The following is a 16,217-nucleotide window of genomic DNA, read 5'->3' on the forward strand; positions in this document are numbered from 1 at the left end:
TCAATGTGACCTTATGTGTGACTGCATAATCAAGCTTTGGCATACCCACATGGTGATTACCAAGCCATAAACGGGCAAATGTATCCCAACACGGATGAACCTGAAAACCTCACTGCTATGACCTGAGCAGGGTTTGTCCCCACCAAAGCTCATGCCTTCGGGGGCTATGGCCCTCACAAATGGACCCTGCCAGCATGCAGGAGTGAGTCCTTCCTCTCAGGGCATCAGATGAGTTACACAGAGCAAGGTATGAAGGCAGTTCAGCGTTTCAGTTTGTGCCTGGTTCTTACTGCCAGGTGATTGCTTTCACCCACATGTGCCCATTTCTCTTCCAGTTTGCACCATAAGCTGATGAGTCCTCACCTGGCTGCACCAAAAGCAGCTGCCTAATCTTGCATTTCCCAGGCTCCATAGCAGAGCCAATGCAAACCTCTTTTCTTTACAAATCACCCACCATCAGCTGCTCTGTCATAGCAATGGAAAATGAACTAAGACAACTGCACTAAGAGGAAAAAGGCCTCACATGAAAGGCTGTACATCACATGATTCGTTTATATGAAATATCCAGAATAAGGAAATCCAGAGAAATAATGCAGACTCGTGGTTCCTGGGAGCAAAGAAATGGGGGGATTGGGAATGATTACTTAATGTATAGAATTGCATTGGGATGATAAAAAAAATGCTGCAGCTGAACAGTAATAGTTATACACTATGTCAGTAATGGTAAATTTTACCTTATGTATATTTTCATACCAAAACCAAAACAGAAACACCTCTGGTCTCCCTCAGATTCTTACCATAAGTGCGCACTCTGTTCCCCTTCTTTCTCCCCCAAAACTTCCTTCTCTTCCAATCCTGAAATATAAATACTTTCTCCAAATCATCCTCATTCCTTCTGTCTCCACACTAAAGATATCATCTACACCCATAATAGTTCAACTGTCCACTCTAGAAAGCAGTTTACCTCCACAGTATTTTGGCAAAACATTTCAGGAATGAACCAGGTAAAAGGTATTGAAGGCTCTGTATATCCCATGCTCTTGCTGCAGCCATTCAACTTTATTAACAAAAACAGGTGGGGGTTAGATTTGGACCATGAGCTATAATTTATTGATCCTGCTCCAAAATACATATTGCACACCTACATTACTAGTCCTTGTCTATGAAGTATACTTCCTATACAACTTTAATAGCAAAGATAGTTAACTGTAGATATCATTAAACAAATATCTGTTGAGATGTTGAGATATGTTAAGCACTGTGATGCAGTTCTTGCCCTTCAGGACACAAGACAAACTGAAAGCCACTGGTTCTTCTCCTCTCATGATCTTCCTTCTTTCTACCTCTGACATGAGGCACGACTTACCTTAAAACAACATACCTTAAGACAAAAAGCAGATTCTAACAAAACATGTAAATATCTAGGTTTTTCTGCAATGATAACATCAAAACTCACGAAAATTAAAACAAGACCTTAGGGAACCTTTAAGAAAATCTAATGGCTGGGGATGCAGCTCGATAGTAGAGCAGTTGCCAACACCACAAAAAGAAATCTGAAAAGACCTAAGTTTTCTTAGTTTGAGGGCAGATCCTATTAGCCCACAGCAAATACCCACCAAAGTTCTCAACAATGATAGTGATCTCAAATGAAGATAAGAGAAGTGACACTGTATGATTCTAAACCAAAGCAAGAGAAAATGAAAGATGTTTACCCTGGCTCAGTGAATAAATTAAAAACAAGTGATGGCATGTGCTCACCTTGGGGTTATATGAGGAAGGCAAAATTCTAAACCAAATGAATTTGAATCACACATTTGGGGTTACACTCAAAGAACAGATAAACATGAGTTCTTATGGGGTGGTGGGCTTCCGAACCACTGGGCCATACCTAACGTTAAACCTACTAAATGTTTTATCAGAACCAAGCTTACTTGCCAGTTGTGGTGGTACCCACCAGTAATTTTAGTACTCTGGGAGGGTAAGGCAGGAGGATCAAAAGTTCTAACCCAGCCTGGGCAACTTGCAACTTAGTGAGAACTTGTCCCAAAATAAACAATATTTTTTTAAATTTTTTTAAAGGGCTGGAGTTGTAGCTAGTGCAGGCCCTGGGTTCAATCCTCAGAACTACCACCGAAATAACAAACAAAGGCAGGCAAGCTTACTATACTACCCATTCTCAAACACACAGCAAAAGATAAAACGCTTCCTTCGGGGTTAAATCCACATAGAAAGTGCCTGAGCTGGGGTAAAATGTAGTCCCATAGTAGACTGCTTGTTCACATGCCCAAAAGGCCTTGAATTCCATCCTAAGCACTGCAAGAAGCAACACTCATGCACTGAGTGCAGACATCTGTTTATTCTTTAAGCATAAAGAAAATGGAATCCAAGGGAAGCCCAAGCCTACCATAGACACACTTGGATAAGCAAGGGGAAACTGCTCTTCCATTGCAAGCCTGGTGAGTTTCAGTAACACAGCAAGCAGCCCGAAGGCAGTTCCCTAGACGATCCCGTTTCTGCATGTCTATGAACAGATGTGTTAAGAGCTTTGATTTCTTCCTTTTTTTTTTTTAATCGGTACCGGGGATCGAACTCATGACCATGCACTTGCAAGGCAGGCGCTTATGCCACTGAGCTAAATCCCCAGCCCCAAGAGCTTTGATTTCTTACTACCTTGCCACAGAATGGAAGGCCTTTAAGATACAGACAGTACTTCTTTCTGGAGCTGAGAGATTTGTTTCCTACCCAGGATAATAAAGATAATGTCTCCCTCAAGGCACAGGCTAGGCAGGTGTATCAGCAGTCTACTTATAAAAGATAAAGAGATTCCCAACCTGGGCAAGCAGATCCAGTCATTTGGGAGACTGATGCAGAAGAATCACTTGAGCTCATGAGTTAGAGACCACCTGGGCAACGTAAGATCCTATCAAAAAAAGTGTTGCAGTTTCCTAACCGCAAGGTTTCTCAACTGTGGTACATACACACAGCACAGGCAAAATCTACCTAAGTCTATGACTGTGCCACCCCCATGGGCCTTGGGAAGGGGAGAGAAGACAACGAGAGAATACTACAAAGAAAGAACGGCAGCAAACATGAAGTTCCTGAAACCAACTGTGTTGTGAGCAATAAGCTCAGAATGTCTGGGCCCCCAGGCATTCTGACCTCTGCCATCATCCATAGCAGGTTAGCTTGTTGGTCTACAAGTGCACGGAAACCTCAGGCCTCCCATGCTTCCTGACAGTTACCACCCAGGGTCTTTCTTGCTCCTTGACTAGGCCACTCAAACAGGACCATAATCCATATTTGCATTTGACTTGTAGCCCGCCTACAACCAGAAGTACATTTGAGAGACTCCACTATAAGCTACAATAAGTATGTTTATCAATAATGATCAATATTATCATTTAGATCTGAATGTCCCCCAAAAGCCTCATATATTCAGAGGTGTGGCTTTTAGAAAATGACTGGTTTATGGTGATGCTATATTCATCAGTTGTATCTATCAGGATTCACTAAGATATATAAAATATATAAGGATTTACAAGTTAGGTTTAAATGGCAGTTTGTAAAATAAATATACAATATATCAAGCATTGCTGGAGCATTTACCAAGTGTAATTAGTAGGTATAAATAAATATTCTCTATAAATATCTTTTATTAGTCATCCTTAATTTTTAAAAAGAAAATTAATATGAAGCTTGGAGAAAGGATCCTCTTAAAACTCACATATAGTAAATGTTTTAAAAGGCACAGTGTGAAGAGCATGTAAAGATGAGGTAAACACCCTCGAGCAAAGGAGTCACTGTGTATAAAATCATCTGAACTGCACTTCGTGTAACTCAGCCTCACATGACTGGACACCAAAACAACGTCCTGGAAAGCAGTCATTTATTTCAGTGAGTGGGTTTACTTAAACAGCTGGGTTATTACTTACGGGAAGTCACAGACGTGGTAGGAAAACTGCTTGCTGGCTTGCCAAAGTCCAGGTTTGGCACAGTGGTGCACCACTGCCAAGAGCATCACAGGTAATCAGCTCCTATCCCACAGGATTATCTTCCAAGGTCACTTCACTTGCTCATTCCACAAACATCAAGCTCACACAGGACTGCTTAGTGGAACTGAGCACCTTGCTTCCTTTTAGTCTGGGAATGGAATTCCAAGAATTCCTCAGAGAAGGAAGAAAAGGGGGCATCGGGCACCGTGGGGCACACCTGTACTCCCAGCACTTGGGAGCTAAAGCAGAAGTATCATTACAAGTTCAAGGCCAGCCAGGGTTACATAGCAAGACCGTGTCTGACAAAGAAAGAAAGAAAGAAAGAAAGAAAGAAAGAAAGAGACAGACAGACACAGAGACAGAGACAAGAGACAGACAGAGGGACCTCCGGCAGAGGAAGCCATTGGGCAAACAAAAACAATAAACAAATGAGAAAAGAAGGGAGAAAGGGGAGGGAGGGAAAAAGGGAGGGAGGAAGGGAAAACAAGTATACTAGGAACAACTAGGAGTAATGTGGTTAACTGGGAGTAACCTGGTTAACTTCAATCACAAAGCTAGGAGGACAATGTTAGTGTTGACACTCAGTAAGTGGGAGTCGCACAAAGCCCTGGGGATGGGCAGGGGAATAAGGGAACAGCACAGCAGTAGGATCACTCTTAGAGCTTTCCCACTCCACAGCAGTCATCTCTAAACACTGACATTATCGAGGTTGATGGAAAACAGGAGGGCTGTGATCTCTCATCTACATTTCAAGCACGTGTCTGAAATAGCTTGCAGATATTCTTTAACTTGAATGGCATGGTCTTATTTCACAAAATAATTCACTAACCTTCTCAGAAAACTGAAAAGATTGCATTCCTGGCCATGGAAATACCATCCCGCCAACTCCCAAACTGGAATAAACTTGAGATCTCCAAAACTCACCTTTCTCATGTTCCCTGTACCAAACTGACCACAAAGGGCTGCAATCTCTTTCACGCCCTTTCCTTTACAACACTCTTACTGGGATCCCTGCCTCAAGTCCTCCTTCCTGCTTCCAATCTTTCTCTACTCAAATTCACACTGCATATCCACACCTTAAAGTACATTTTCAAAGTATTTCTCCATCTTTCTCTCATTCCCTCCCCCATATACACAACAAATACTGAAACCAATCATTTCCCAGGGCAAACACAAGGTTCTGAGTTCAATTTCCAATACAAAAAAAAAAAAAAAAAAGAAGAAGAAGAAGAAGAAAGAAATCTATCATTTCATACAGTTAGCTGATAAGCAATGTGCTAGGCATCATCATACTCAAGGTTTGTTTTGTTTGTTTTGTTTTTTGGGAGAGTAGGAATTGATCCCAGGGCCTCAGGCCACTGAGCTACATATCCTCAGTCTTTCTTATTTACTTCAAAACAAGATCTTGCTAAATTGCTCAGGCTGGCCTTGAACTGGTGATCATCCTGTGTCAGCCTTCTAAGTAGCTGAGATTATAGACATGCACCACCACCAAGATCATAATCATCATTTCTAATCTGAACATCATTTGTGATGTGGATATAATTAATCCCATTTTAAAGCAGAGGAAATGAAGTCCCATGGAAGCTAAGTAGTTTAGCTCCTATCCTGTGGGATAGGAGCTGATTACCTGTGATGCTCTTGGCAGGTGTCTAATTTTCTTGAATGCACTTATTGTCAAAGCAAGGCTGACTTGAGCCCAGGTTTCAACCTGAGCCAAGGCTATGACTGTGCCCCCCAAGCCTCTGACTTCATAGTGCTTATGCCACCAAGTCCAAACTTCTCTGTCTAGCTGTCCTGGGGGAGGGAGGGAGGAGAGGAGAAAGTGGGCTCTGGGTTTGATCCCCAGCCCGGCAAAAAGCACACCTACCAATGAACTTGCCCTCTAATTCTGCCATCTTACGGTAGTTCTTCAAATGCTTTCCTTGTTCTACAATTCACCTGCACATATGTAAGCGTATGCTATCAAATAATTGGGAAGGCCTCCATTTGGAATAAATGGTGTTAAGGACACAAAACATAGCAGAAGATCCTGTGAGCCCTACAAGTAGGCAGAAAGACTTTCAGCCCAGGAGTTCAAGGCCAGTCTGAGCTAAACATACTACAACCCCATCTCTTAAAAACACCCACACATCCAAAACTTCACAATCAACTTGCATTTATATCTAAATTTATATCACAACATTACATTTATATCTAAAAACTTCCACAGTAAGAGATGCTCAATTAACAATATTTTAAAGCACTGTAATGCAGTAGTTCATTTATTATTACAAATATAATTATTCATCTAATTGCTTATCCCCATTAGGATATCAGCTCTCTGAACACAAAAACCATGTCTGTACTGTTCACCGACACCATTAACGCCTACTTCAGCACATGGTAAATCTCAACCAACATTTGCTGAATGAACAAAAGTTCAGGTTTTTAGTTTATTTATACAAATTTTAGGTTCAACATGGCAAAAGTTTATGTATGTTAATATTTACACCCAAAAAATGGAATTCTTTTTTAAAAATCTTCCCTCACTAAAAAAAAAAAAAAAAAAAGTCATTTTGTTTACTTAGTACGGCCTACAAAGGTGAATGGCTCTGATTTTTAACCCTACTAACAAATTCTGGCAAACTCTTCTGTGAATTTTTTTAGTTTACACATTAGTTTAAATTCAGTACACAGCTCACTGGTTTCATTTAAAAATTCTACTGATTTTATCTTTGAAATTGATATTAAATGATTAGACTGCTTAAATATAAAGATATTTCTCTAATTTTATCTTACACATAATTATAATTCAGCATGCAATCCTGAAGTCACAGCACTTTTTAGGTACAGATTTTGGAGATCTCCTGGTAACTCTTCATGTTAAGAGTTGACAAACAGACCTAGATAAACATAACACCATACAAAAACTGGAGTTAGGACCCAGCTGCTGCTCCTCAGTGCAGAGAAGTTTCAATGAATTATAAAGACCCCATGTCAGTTTTTGATCAAAGCAGTATGGTACTCAAGATCTCTCTCTCTCTCTCTCTCTCTCTCTCTCTCTCTCTCTGTCTCTGTCTCTGTCTCATTTCCAAATCCTAAAACCACAAATCTCAGCAAGGAAGATTTAGAGTGAAAGTCATTGCCCACAATCCTCTTAGAGACGCAGATAAAGACCAGATCTGCTTTGCTTGTTTCCTGGACAGCAAATCTGTTGGTTTCCAGTACTTGAGAGTCTCAGGGTTGATTCCACTAAAATCTATGGAAACTTCCCGCCCTATCTAATGGATTTCCCATGCAAAGCAAGGATTCATATTACTGTAATGCCCACCACATTAAGTTGCTTTCCTAAAATTTGAGAAGTCTTTCATTATTTTAACACTATGAAGGAAGGTCCATTCTAACAACGAGCCAAAAGTTCCTACTATGTGGCAAACTTATCTGCCATGTGTAGGAATCACTTTTCAAAGGTGGCAGAAAATGTACGTAATTTGCCCAAAGCAATAAAGCCTGGAAGTAGATAAGCAGTAATTCAAGTCCAGATTGGTCTACAAACCCAACACCATTCTCAATTCCCCTTCAGAATAGAGTTTCAATCTTCAGGGAGTTTTCAAGATTAATAGTCATCATCTGTGCTCTCCAAATTGACTAAAGATAACGACATAAATATCCCTGCAGTAAGTGCCCAAAACAAAACAAAATGGGAGAGGGTGCAATTTATCAATTAATACAGCCTAATTTTATTACTATCCCTTTCTACAACTGCTAAAAACATTTGGAAATGTTTTCTTTTCAAAATTTGACAGCCAATTTAGGTACCTTCTCCTTAGAATTTATCTTTGAAACCAACTCCAAACCCAATAGAAAATAAAACTACTGATATTTATACTTCAAATTTGACTCTACAAACTTGAATGATCAATGGGCAATAACCATAACTGTGTGTTCCCTGCAGATGTCAAAGAACTAGCTCATAGGAGTGCTCTGCTGCTTCAAAGACCTGCACTTTGAAAAACGCTTGTAGAAAGTAAAGCTCAGGGCATGTTAACAAGTACAGTCATATCTGCCATCAACAACATCATCACCACCAGTGGCACAATCAATGCCACACAGGTGGTTAATTCTAATCTGTGTTGTTCACTGTTGTATCCTGTGCCTGACATTCACACATTTGCTGAATGAATTGTGATTACTGATACGTCTATTACTAAGTACAGGATAATTTGCCTCAAAATGTAATAGCTTCTACAAGAAAGATAAATTAAGCTCAGTTTGATGACACACACCTGCAATTCCAGCTACTCTGGTAACAGGAGCATCACAAGGCCTAGGCAATTAAAGAAAACCTTGTCTAAAAAAATAATAAGGGCTAGAGTTGTAGTTCAGATCTCCCTGGTACTAATCCCCAGGCCTGGGGGAAACAAAAAGTATGGAAAGATGCTTGGAAAGTTAGAAGAAGAAACAAAGAATTATTAACAGCCCAAATGCAATGCTTAATAAAAGGGAGAAAAGGGAAGGAAGTTTCTCTTCCAATAAAGTAAACCAAACCACAAGCAAAAAGTTAGATCAAAAGTATCTGCTAGGAATTTTTTGCAAGACAAAGATTTTTCAGGCTGTCCCACTCAAGACAGGATATAAGAACCTACAATTGGGGAATCCTGAGGCCCTTAAGATCCTATCAGTACCATCTGGATCTTAAAAATAAGCACAAACCCCACAAATCACTCCACAAAGCGGGGGAAAGTAACACTAGAGAGAGGAAGGAACTACCCTAAGGGCACAGCAAGAATCAAGCATGGGCGTGTTCTCACATCAGCAGGCAGGTGGGAGCAGGGCTCTAAGAACAACTTACAGTGGGCACACGATCAAGTATCTGCTTCTCTCTAGCACACTGGAATCTGGACTGTGCACATGCTCGCAGGGATCATGGCCACTCTCTCAATACAACTGCCACCAAGATGAAGCACCCCTAAGGAACAGTTCCAGGCACTTACCCTCTAAGGTGCACATGATTGGCTACTGGCTCTGGACCGACCCAGCAGCAGAGGCTCCCGGACAGGGAAAGCACTGTGCGTTCACCATTTTTATCTCTTTTCCTGTAAGAATCCTCCATGGAGAACTGAGGAGAATGCTGGGACTTCACTTCCCTGATCCGCCATTGTTCCAGACTGCTAAGACCTACAAGCCAGTCATGGAAACACCTCCCAATGAGCGTGGTGAAGAAAGCACTTCTCAAACACAGCTGTGTTTTAAAACAGCTTGTTACTTGGGCTGGGAATATGGCTCAGCGGCACAGTTCCTGCCTGCACGTGCAAGGTGGTCAGTTTGATTCTCAGTACCAAAAAATAAATTAATAAATAAAAACTTGTTTCTTGAGAGCAGCAAGTCTACAGTTAGTCCTCAACCTGGCCGGCAGAGCCAGTCTGATCCGATACCAGGAAAAGGCTCTAGAAAAGCCTAGTATACCCAGGTCCAGGGGCAGTGTGAAGCTCACCAGGTCGTGGCTTCCTCAGCTGATGTAAACAAGCAGTGAGTGGGTATCGCTGGGTGATGGGTACTAACTCATGCAACATGCCTGGCACACAAGAGTCATTCTATCAAGGTCAGTAACTTTTTCTCACATACCCAAACTCCAAGTAACTACCTACCACATACTCAGAATCCTGGTGAAGGTGGAGCATTGTGCCTACTCCCCTATGCTTAATTCTTTCCACAGAATTACAACCCAGAACAAAAATCTATTTAGTGGCAATATATTTAGTGACCATTTTTTATCTGACAAAAGTTCAAGAAAGTTTGACTCTAAGAACAAGTAAGGGCTGGGGTGTCCTCGGCCGTACTCAGTTGCCTAGCATGAACAAGGCCCACAGTTCAATGCCGAGCACGGGAATAAAAGAACAAAATAAGTAGACAAGCTGAGGGCTCTAAAACTTAAAGAAAGCCACTAAGGGTTACAAGGACAAGAAAGAGCTCTATCTATCACAGTCAAGAGCTCATGAAACTCACCCTTACTGTCAGGCTTGGAGTCCTGCAGCCAAACCCAGAGAGAGGTGGCACTGGGTCTTCCACGGATTAGAGGCAAAAACTACCATGTAAGGACTGGGTAACAGATGACCTTGAGTATATGCTGCACATTTTCAGTGCTCTAGAAAGCTGCTGTCTATACTAACTCTCTTTCTTTACAGTTCCTGGAATATTGTTAATTTTCATTAGTAGAGCAAATATTAGATTTTTAATTAAGTGCTGCTAATCTCTCCATTTTTCAAACTGCAAACACTGTTAAAACAAGATGTTAAATGTAACATAGTTTTTCCTTCAATATTGAAAGATTCAACTACTTATTGAGACAATCATTTGTCATTCAACTTTTGAATACAATAATATACATTTTACTAATGCAGAATAGACTTACTTTCCAATTTCTTTGGCTTATAACAATCTCTCTTTCTTCTTAGTGGTGAACAACAGCAGACTCCTAAACCAACTGAAAGACCAATGACCTATTGACACAAGTGTGTGAGACCTAAGCCTACCTCTAGCACTAGTTCACTATGCAACCTAGGGACTTCCCATTCTCTTTCCTGTTCCATATAATGACAGTAATTTAATTCCAGCTCTGAAGTCCTCTAACATGCATGCCAAGCAAATATTATTTTAAATTTGGTGGTTAGCATAAGTATAAAAACAGTACCAAGTCTATCTTGCAAAACTGGTATGCTATTTTTCCCTTAAATGTACACATTCCAAATGCTTTCAATCTGAAGTAATAACAAATTATTTTCTTCTTTAAACTTTAACTTGTCCATTAGGGACATACTAGCCAATTCTTCTCAGGATCCTACAAATGGCTTGGCTCCACCCACCCATCAAGGAACACATATTAACAGTTTATTCCTCGTTTTTTGTTTGTTTGTGTTTTTGGTAACAGGGATCAAACTCACAACCTGGGGGCTGGGGATTTAGCTCAGTGGCATAAGTACCTGCCTTGTAAGCAGGCGTCGTGAGTTCGATCCCTGGTACTGATAAAAATGAAAAAGACAAAAAAAAAAACAAACAAACAAACAAAAAAACTCACAACCTAGCACTTGCCAGGCAGGTGCTTAGGCTGCTGAGCTAAATCCCTGGCCCCAACAGTTTATTCCAATAGATACGGAATTCTATAACTTCCAGGCACATTTTATGTAATTTAAAATTAACAGAGCTATCAAGCATTTCGAGAACCTACCCCGTATCAGTTCTTATCGATAGGTAAGTGATTAAGTGATTTTTTTCCCTACCCTTAAAGAGTAGTGGGTAGTGATTTTCTCCTACCCGCAAAGAGTCACAGTCCTGTGAAGAATCAGCATGCATTCACCACTCTTATTCTCCTCAGGCAAAACCCACCTTGAGCCTCTCTACTGAACTAGACACAGACTTGGCTCTAGGATTCCATGTGGCCATTGTCAAGCATATGGTGTTTAACAGACCTCATCACATTTCCATAAATCTCCATGTATATAAACTATTATTCTGATACCTATATTGGGATATAGAAACTTGTAGGAACCTGAACAAGTATTAGAAAGTAAGCCACAAGACAAAATATTCCTAGCATCTATTATAATTCTACTGAAGCATTATAAAAAGAGCTTAATGACTCTATAGAAAAAATACTTCCTGCCAATTCTCAATTATCATTTTCTGATATTTTGAATTAATTTTTTATTTTGCTGTTTCTTTGTTTGAGAAAAGATCTTGCTATGTTATACAGGTTGCCTTCAACTCACTAAGTAGCCCAGGCTGGCCTCAAACTAGCAATCCTCCTAGCTCAGCCTCATGAGTGCAACTACTATAGGCATGGGCCATTACATCAGGGTTAATTTTTAAACAAAGAAGGTGAAGTCTGTGTGAGTCATTTTTATATGTAATCTGATTGAAGGGTAGAGGTGTTTTACAGCAACTAAACTATACTTAAAATAAACTTCAGAAATTACTGAAAATAAAAACATAAGACCATCAGGCGGTACCAGGCACTTACAGTACCAGCTACTTGAGAGGCTGAGGCAGGAGGATGGTTCAAATCTAGGAGTTCAAGGCTAGTCTGAACAAAACAGTGAAACCCAACCTCCTAAAAAAAAAAAAAAAGTGAAATAAAATTTTAAAAAATGGCTTAAATAACCAAATCTTAATAAATCAAAGGGCCTGCTCACCCATCTGTGAAGGCCTTACTCATATTTTGTCTTTAATCTGCAGATAGATGACCTCCTCTTGACCATGACTAGCTGCCCACTGTTTAAAAACAGACTCTACCTTCCAAGTTCCACGGTGCACAACACTGAAACCTTGATGTAGCTTTTACTTACATGCTTGACCACATCTAAAGCACTTCTTTAGGCACAGACTCCTAGTTTTCTTCATTCTTGTGTGTGCGTGTGCACGTGTGTGTGTGTGTGTGTGTGTGTGTGTGTGTGTGTGTGTATACACACTCTGGGAAGTGAACTCCATGTCTTGCACATGCTAAGCATATGCCCTCCCACTGAGCTATACCCCAGCCCCACATTTTTGTTTTATGATGGACCCAAGAATGTGTGTATTATAAAGCCAATTAAAGCTCTATTTTTGGAAACAGAGGCTGGGAATGTAGCTCAGTGTATCCCCTAGTTAGTAGGTACACCATCCAGGGCAAAAAGTAAAAGCCAGAAAAAAGTGATAGGTAAATTACCTTTACCACCAACACAGATTGCAAATATGTGTAACATAAAGGAAGTTCCTGGAGTTGGTGTATCTGACACGACTGGTCAAAAGACACTGAAGCTTTTAGTCAAATTACAAGGAACAAGGAGTAAGTCTTGTTAGTCAAACACAAATAATGACTGCAAAGAGGTATAAGGCAATAGTACCAAAAGAACAGCATTTCCATGGCTTTATGAAAGAACAGTCAATACCACTGGACAACAGAAGTGAACTTTGGGTACGACTGGAAGGGGGCCTGGCCACACAAAGCCAGAGTCCAGGTGTCTCTAAAGGTGACTGGAGAAGGTACACACTTGAGAAAAGAATTCACAACTACTGTGCCAATAGGAGGGGAAACCAGAATAAGAAGCTTGAGCATACATACTGAAGTGTGCAGCAGATGAAACACCCTAGCGGTCTTCACTGTTCTCAAGTAGTAATTTGGGATGGCAGCACCAAGCACCACAGCAGGGACCTCTTGAATCTGAGACTTCTTCCTACAGATTCTGTGTCTACAGTATCTGTCTTTTTGTCTGTCTGTCTGTCTCCCCCCAAGGCATTGTAACAAACAACTTAGAGTAACTGCCCTGGAATTTGACTCTAGGATTTAGATCAGCTCACTAGATCCTTGACACTCACTACGTGTGTGACCTATGTGAAAATGCCAAAGCTTATAACCAGGTATATGGGGGCATACAAGTTATACCTCCCTCTTACGTAGGGCTATAAAACAACTAGCAGAGTGCACAGATCAGTAAGTTCCCGGCTAATATTAAGATGCACAGTAATACAGAGTCCCCTTGCGCTAATATCAGTCCTCCAAAGACTCTTGCTACCCAGGTGAGGCATCACTTGCCTAGAAAATGAAAAGCACAGAAGAGCAGCAGATTCCATCAGCAAGTACTTCGATGGCTGCAACAGAATTCAGCACAGTGCTCAGGCCATGCTAGGAAGCCAGCGTGGCACTAAAAAACAAATGACGCCAAGCACAGAACTAAAGAAAAGCGTGGGACACCGCGGCAGAGAACAGAAGAGGCTGAGAACAAAGCAGGGGTATAAAGTGGGAAACGAAGTGACCAGTCAGAATTGCCCGATCAGGGACTGGTATGCTGAGTGCTGCTTCAGGAGGCCCACATCTCCAACTTCATGGCAGCCTGCAGGACACATTAGAGCAGGCAGCCACTTGCAAGCTTTCCTGGCCCCTCATGATGAACCAACCAAGCGATGACTCTCAAGGGCCTAAGTAAGGTTCCATGTATAATCTGCACTGATTTGTACTGACGGTCATTTAACATTTTAACATTTAATACATTAACATTTTAAAACTGATTTCTTGTGACTATCTTTTAAAAAAAAAAAAAACTTTACTTTCATGAGATTTTATAAACTTGTCAGATGTAGTGGTGCATGCCTTTAATTCCAGCATGGCAGGAAGATTCCAAGCTCCATTGTAGCCTGGGCAACTGAGTGAGATCCTGTCTCAAAATAAATAAATTTTAAAAAGCAAGTGGGAGCCTGGGGTATACCTCATTATGAAAGTCCTGTGTTCAATCTCCAGTATGAGAGAAAGATTGTGTATACCTGGTAAACATTTGCGCTTCAGATCCACTCCGTGAACCTGAAGCAAAGGAAGAATATGCCTGTTAATCCTGGGGTTCCAGTATCACGAAAGAGAAAGCGACAAAGCATTATGCAGTCCCCACGTGTTTTAGTGCCTGGCATTACAGGTTTTCCTCCTCAACCTCAGATACATCTCCTACCCACTTCTCTTGCCAGGGTACAAACATCTGATTATTATAATTATCTTAAAACAAGATGCACAAATGACTAGAAATTAGTATGCATCCAATAGTTGAAACTGTCTAATATTCTGAGACTGGCCAGTTTTGCCTTCTGCTTTTCTAACGCTGCAGCTCTGTAGGCAGTTGCAGTCCCAATTGGACACTTCCCGTCTGCCTCAGACAGATCAAACTCTCAGCCTCACTTCCATACCTACAAGGTGGGGATGGGGAGTGGGGAGCAAGTTGTTGGGAGAACTAACAAGTTAATATAAAGTGACTGGACTACAAAAAGTACAGTGTGTATTAGCTAGTATCATTTTAACTTCACCTTTATTTCAGCATTTTTTGGGGCACCGTCAGGAGAGATCTAGGAATACACATTTTTCAACAGCAGTATATGGGCATGGGTTTTTTTTTTTTTTATCACCACTGAATGTAAAGCAATGACAAGACAGGCTGACAGAGTGGTGAGGCCCTACCTGTTTCAACATCTCTAGGAGACAACCATCGTGAACTAGCCTCACTCAGCCTCCAACACTCGGACAGCTCCCCTGCAACTCACTCCAGGAGGTGTCTTTGGGAATGGAAAGCTGCTCTCACTTCTGGACCAGTCTGTCAGATACCTTCAAGCTATGTGAACATGAATCTCAGACAGTCGTGTATCTCAGAGGGTCGTGTAACTAAAATCACTTTTTGTGAGTCTTCCCTCCAAAAACTATTTCCTAGCTTGTGACTCCAAAGCATTTATTTTATTCTCTCTTTTTTGCCTGGAATCTAGTGCAGAGGAGCCAAAACATGAAAGCATCCCCTCCTCGGTCTCACAAGCCTGGGAATCGGCGAGGAAAAGCAAGACGAGCCCCCGGGGCACATTCACAGGTAACGGGTTCTCCACCTTCTCCGCGCACCAGGCGCTGCAGGGACCGAAATTACAAGCCGCATCTTGTTGGGCACCAGGTGACAGGTGAGCAAGGGCAGCCAGGAGGAGCGCGGTCGCGTGCCTCGGAGGACCCGCAGCCCGCGCTCAGGCCACACGGTCCGCGCGCGCGGTCCCCTTCCGGGACGCGGGCGCTGCTCCGCGGGGTCCGGGAGCGCCAGAGGGTGCGCACCCGTGCGGGGCGCAGGCCCGGCACCGCCGCAGACTCACCTGCCCGGTGATGCCGGTGATAAGCGCCACCTTCCTGGACTTGCCCACGTCGCCATCCCCGGAGCCCCGGGGGCCAGGGCAGCACGCCGGCGCTTGTGCCATGTTGCTGCGGGTGGGAGAACGGCCGAGGCGGGCAGGGCGGAGCGCGGGCTTAGTAGCGGCGCCGGCAGGGACGTGGGGGTGTGCCACGCGCGACCGCTCGCCGGGGTGCAGCCGAGGAAGAGCGCGCCGCGCCGCCCGCCGCCACAGTCTGACACGGCGCGGAAGCCGGGCGGGGAGGGCCGGGGGTGGGCCGGTCGCGGGGAGGCAGCAGGCGGGCGCCGCGTCCTTCGCGTCAGCGCGACGCCGCTGGACGCCCGCGGCAGGCCCCGCCCCCGAGACGCCGCGCCACGCCCCTTCGGCGGCGCACCGCGAGTGGGCGGGGCCTGCCGCTGCCGCGGTAGCCGCCGCGGCTCGGGGAAGAGGAAGGAGCCTAAAGGAGGGCTGTGACGCTCGCCTGGGGAGTGTGGCGAGGCGGGCCATGGATGACCTGGGCTTGGGCCCTACGTCCTTCCTCCGCCCCGCCGAATATCCTGGGGTCCTAGTGTCACTGTGGATGCTGGGCGG

The 16,217-nt window shown here is 42.9% G+C and overlaps 1 protein-coding gene across 2 annotated transcripts in view; it reads right to left on the minus strand.

Moving 5' to 3' along the window:
- The window catches only part of Gmds (GDP-mannose 4,6-dehydratase), a 515,013-nt gene extending 499,112 nt beyond the window's left edge, over window positions 1-15,901 (minus strand). The window contains exon 1 of one of the 2 annotated variants that reach the window (XM_063259789.1): window positions 15,612-15,901. In XM_063259789.1, the coding sequence (XP_063115859.1) occupies window positions 15,612-15,713 (102 nt within the window). In that variant the 5' untranslated portion in view covers window positions 15,714-15,901. The remainder of the gene's footprint in view (window positions 1-15,611) is intronic. The other variant, XM_013145063.2, reaches the window with a different exon arrangement.
- Window positions 15,902-16,217: the final 316 nt, after the last annotated feature.

This window comes from Cavia porcellus, unplaced genomic scaffold (genome assembly GCF_034190915.1).
Source record: "Cavia porcellus strain 051 isolate PalLab524CR breed Dunkin Hartley unplaced genomic scaffold, mCavPor4.1 scaffold_13, whole genome shotgun sequence".
NCBI classification, from domain to species: Eukaryota; Metazoa; Chordata; class Mammalia; order Rodentia; family Caviidae; genus Cavia; species Cavia porcellus.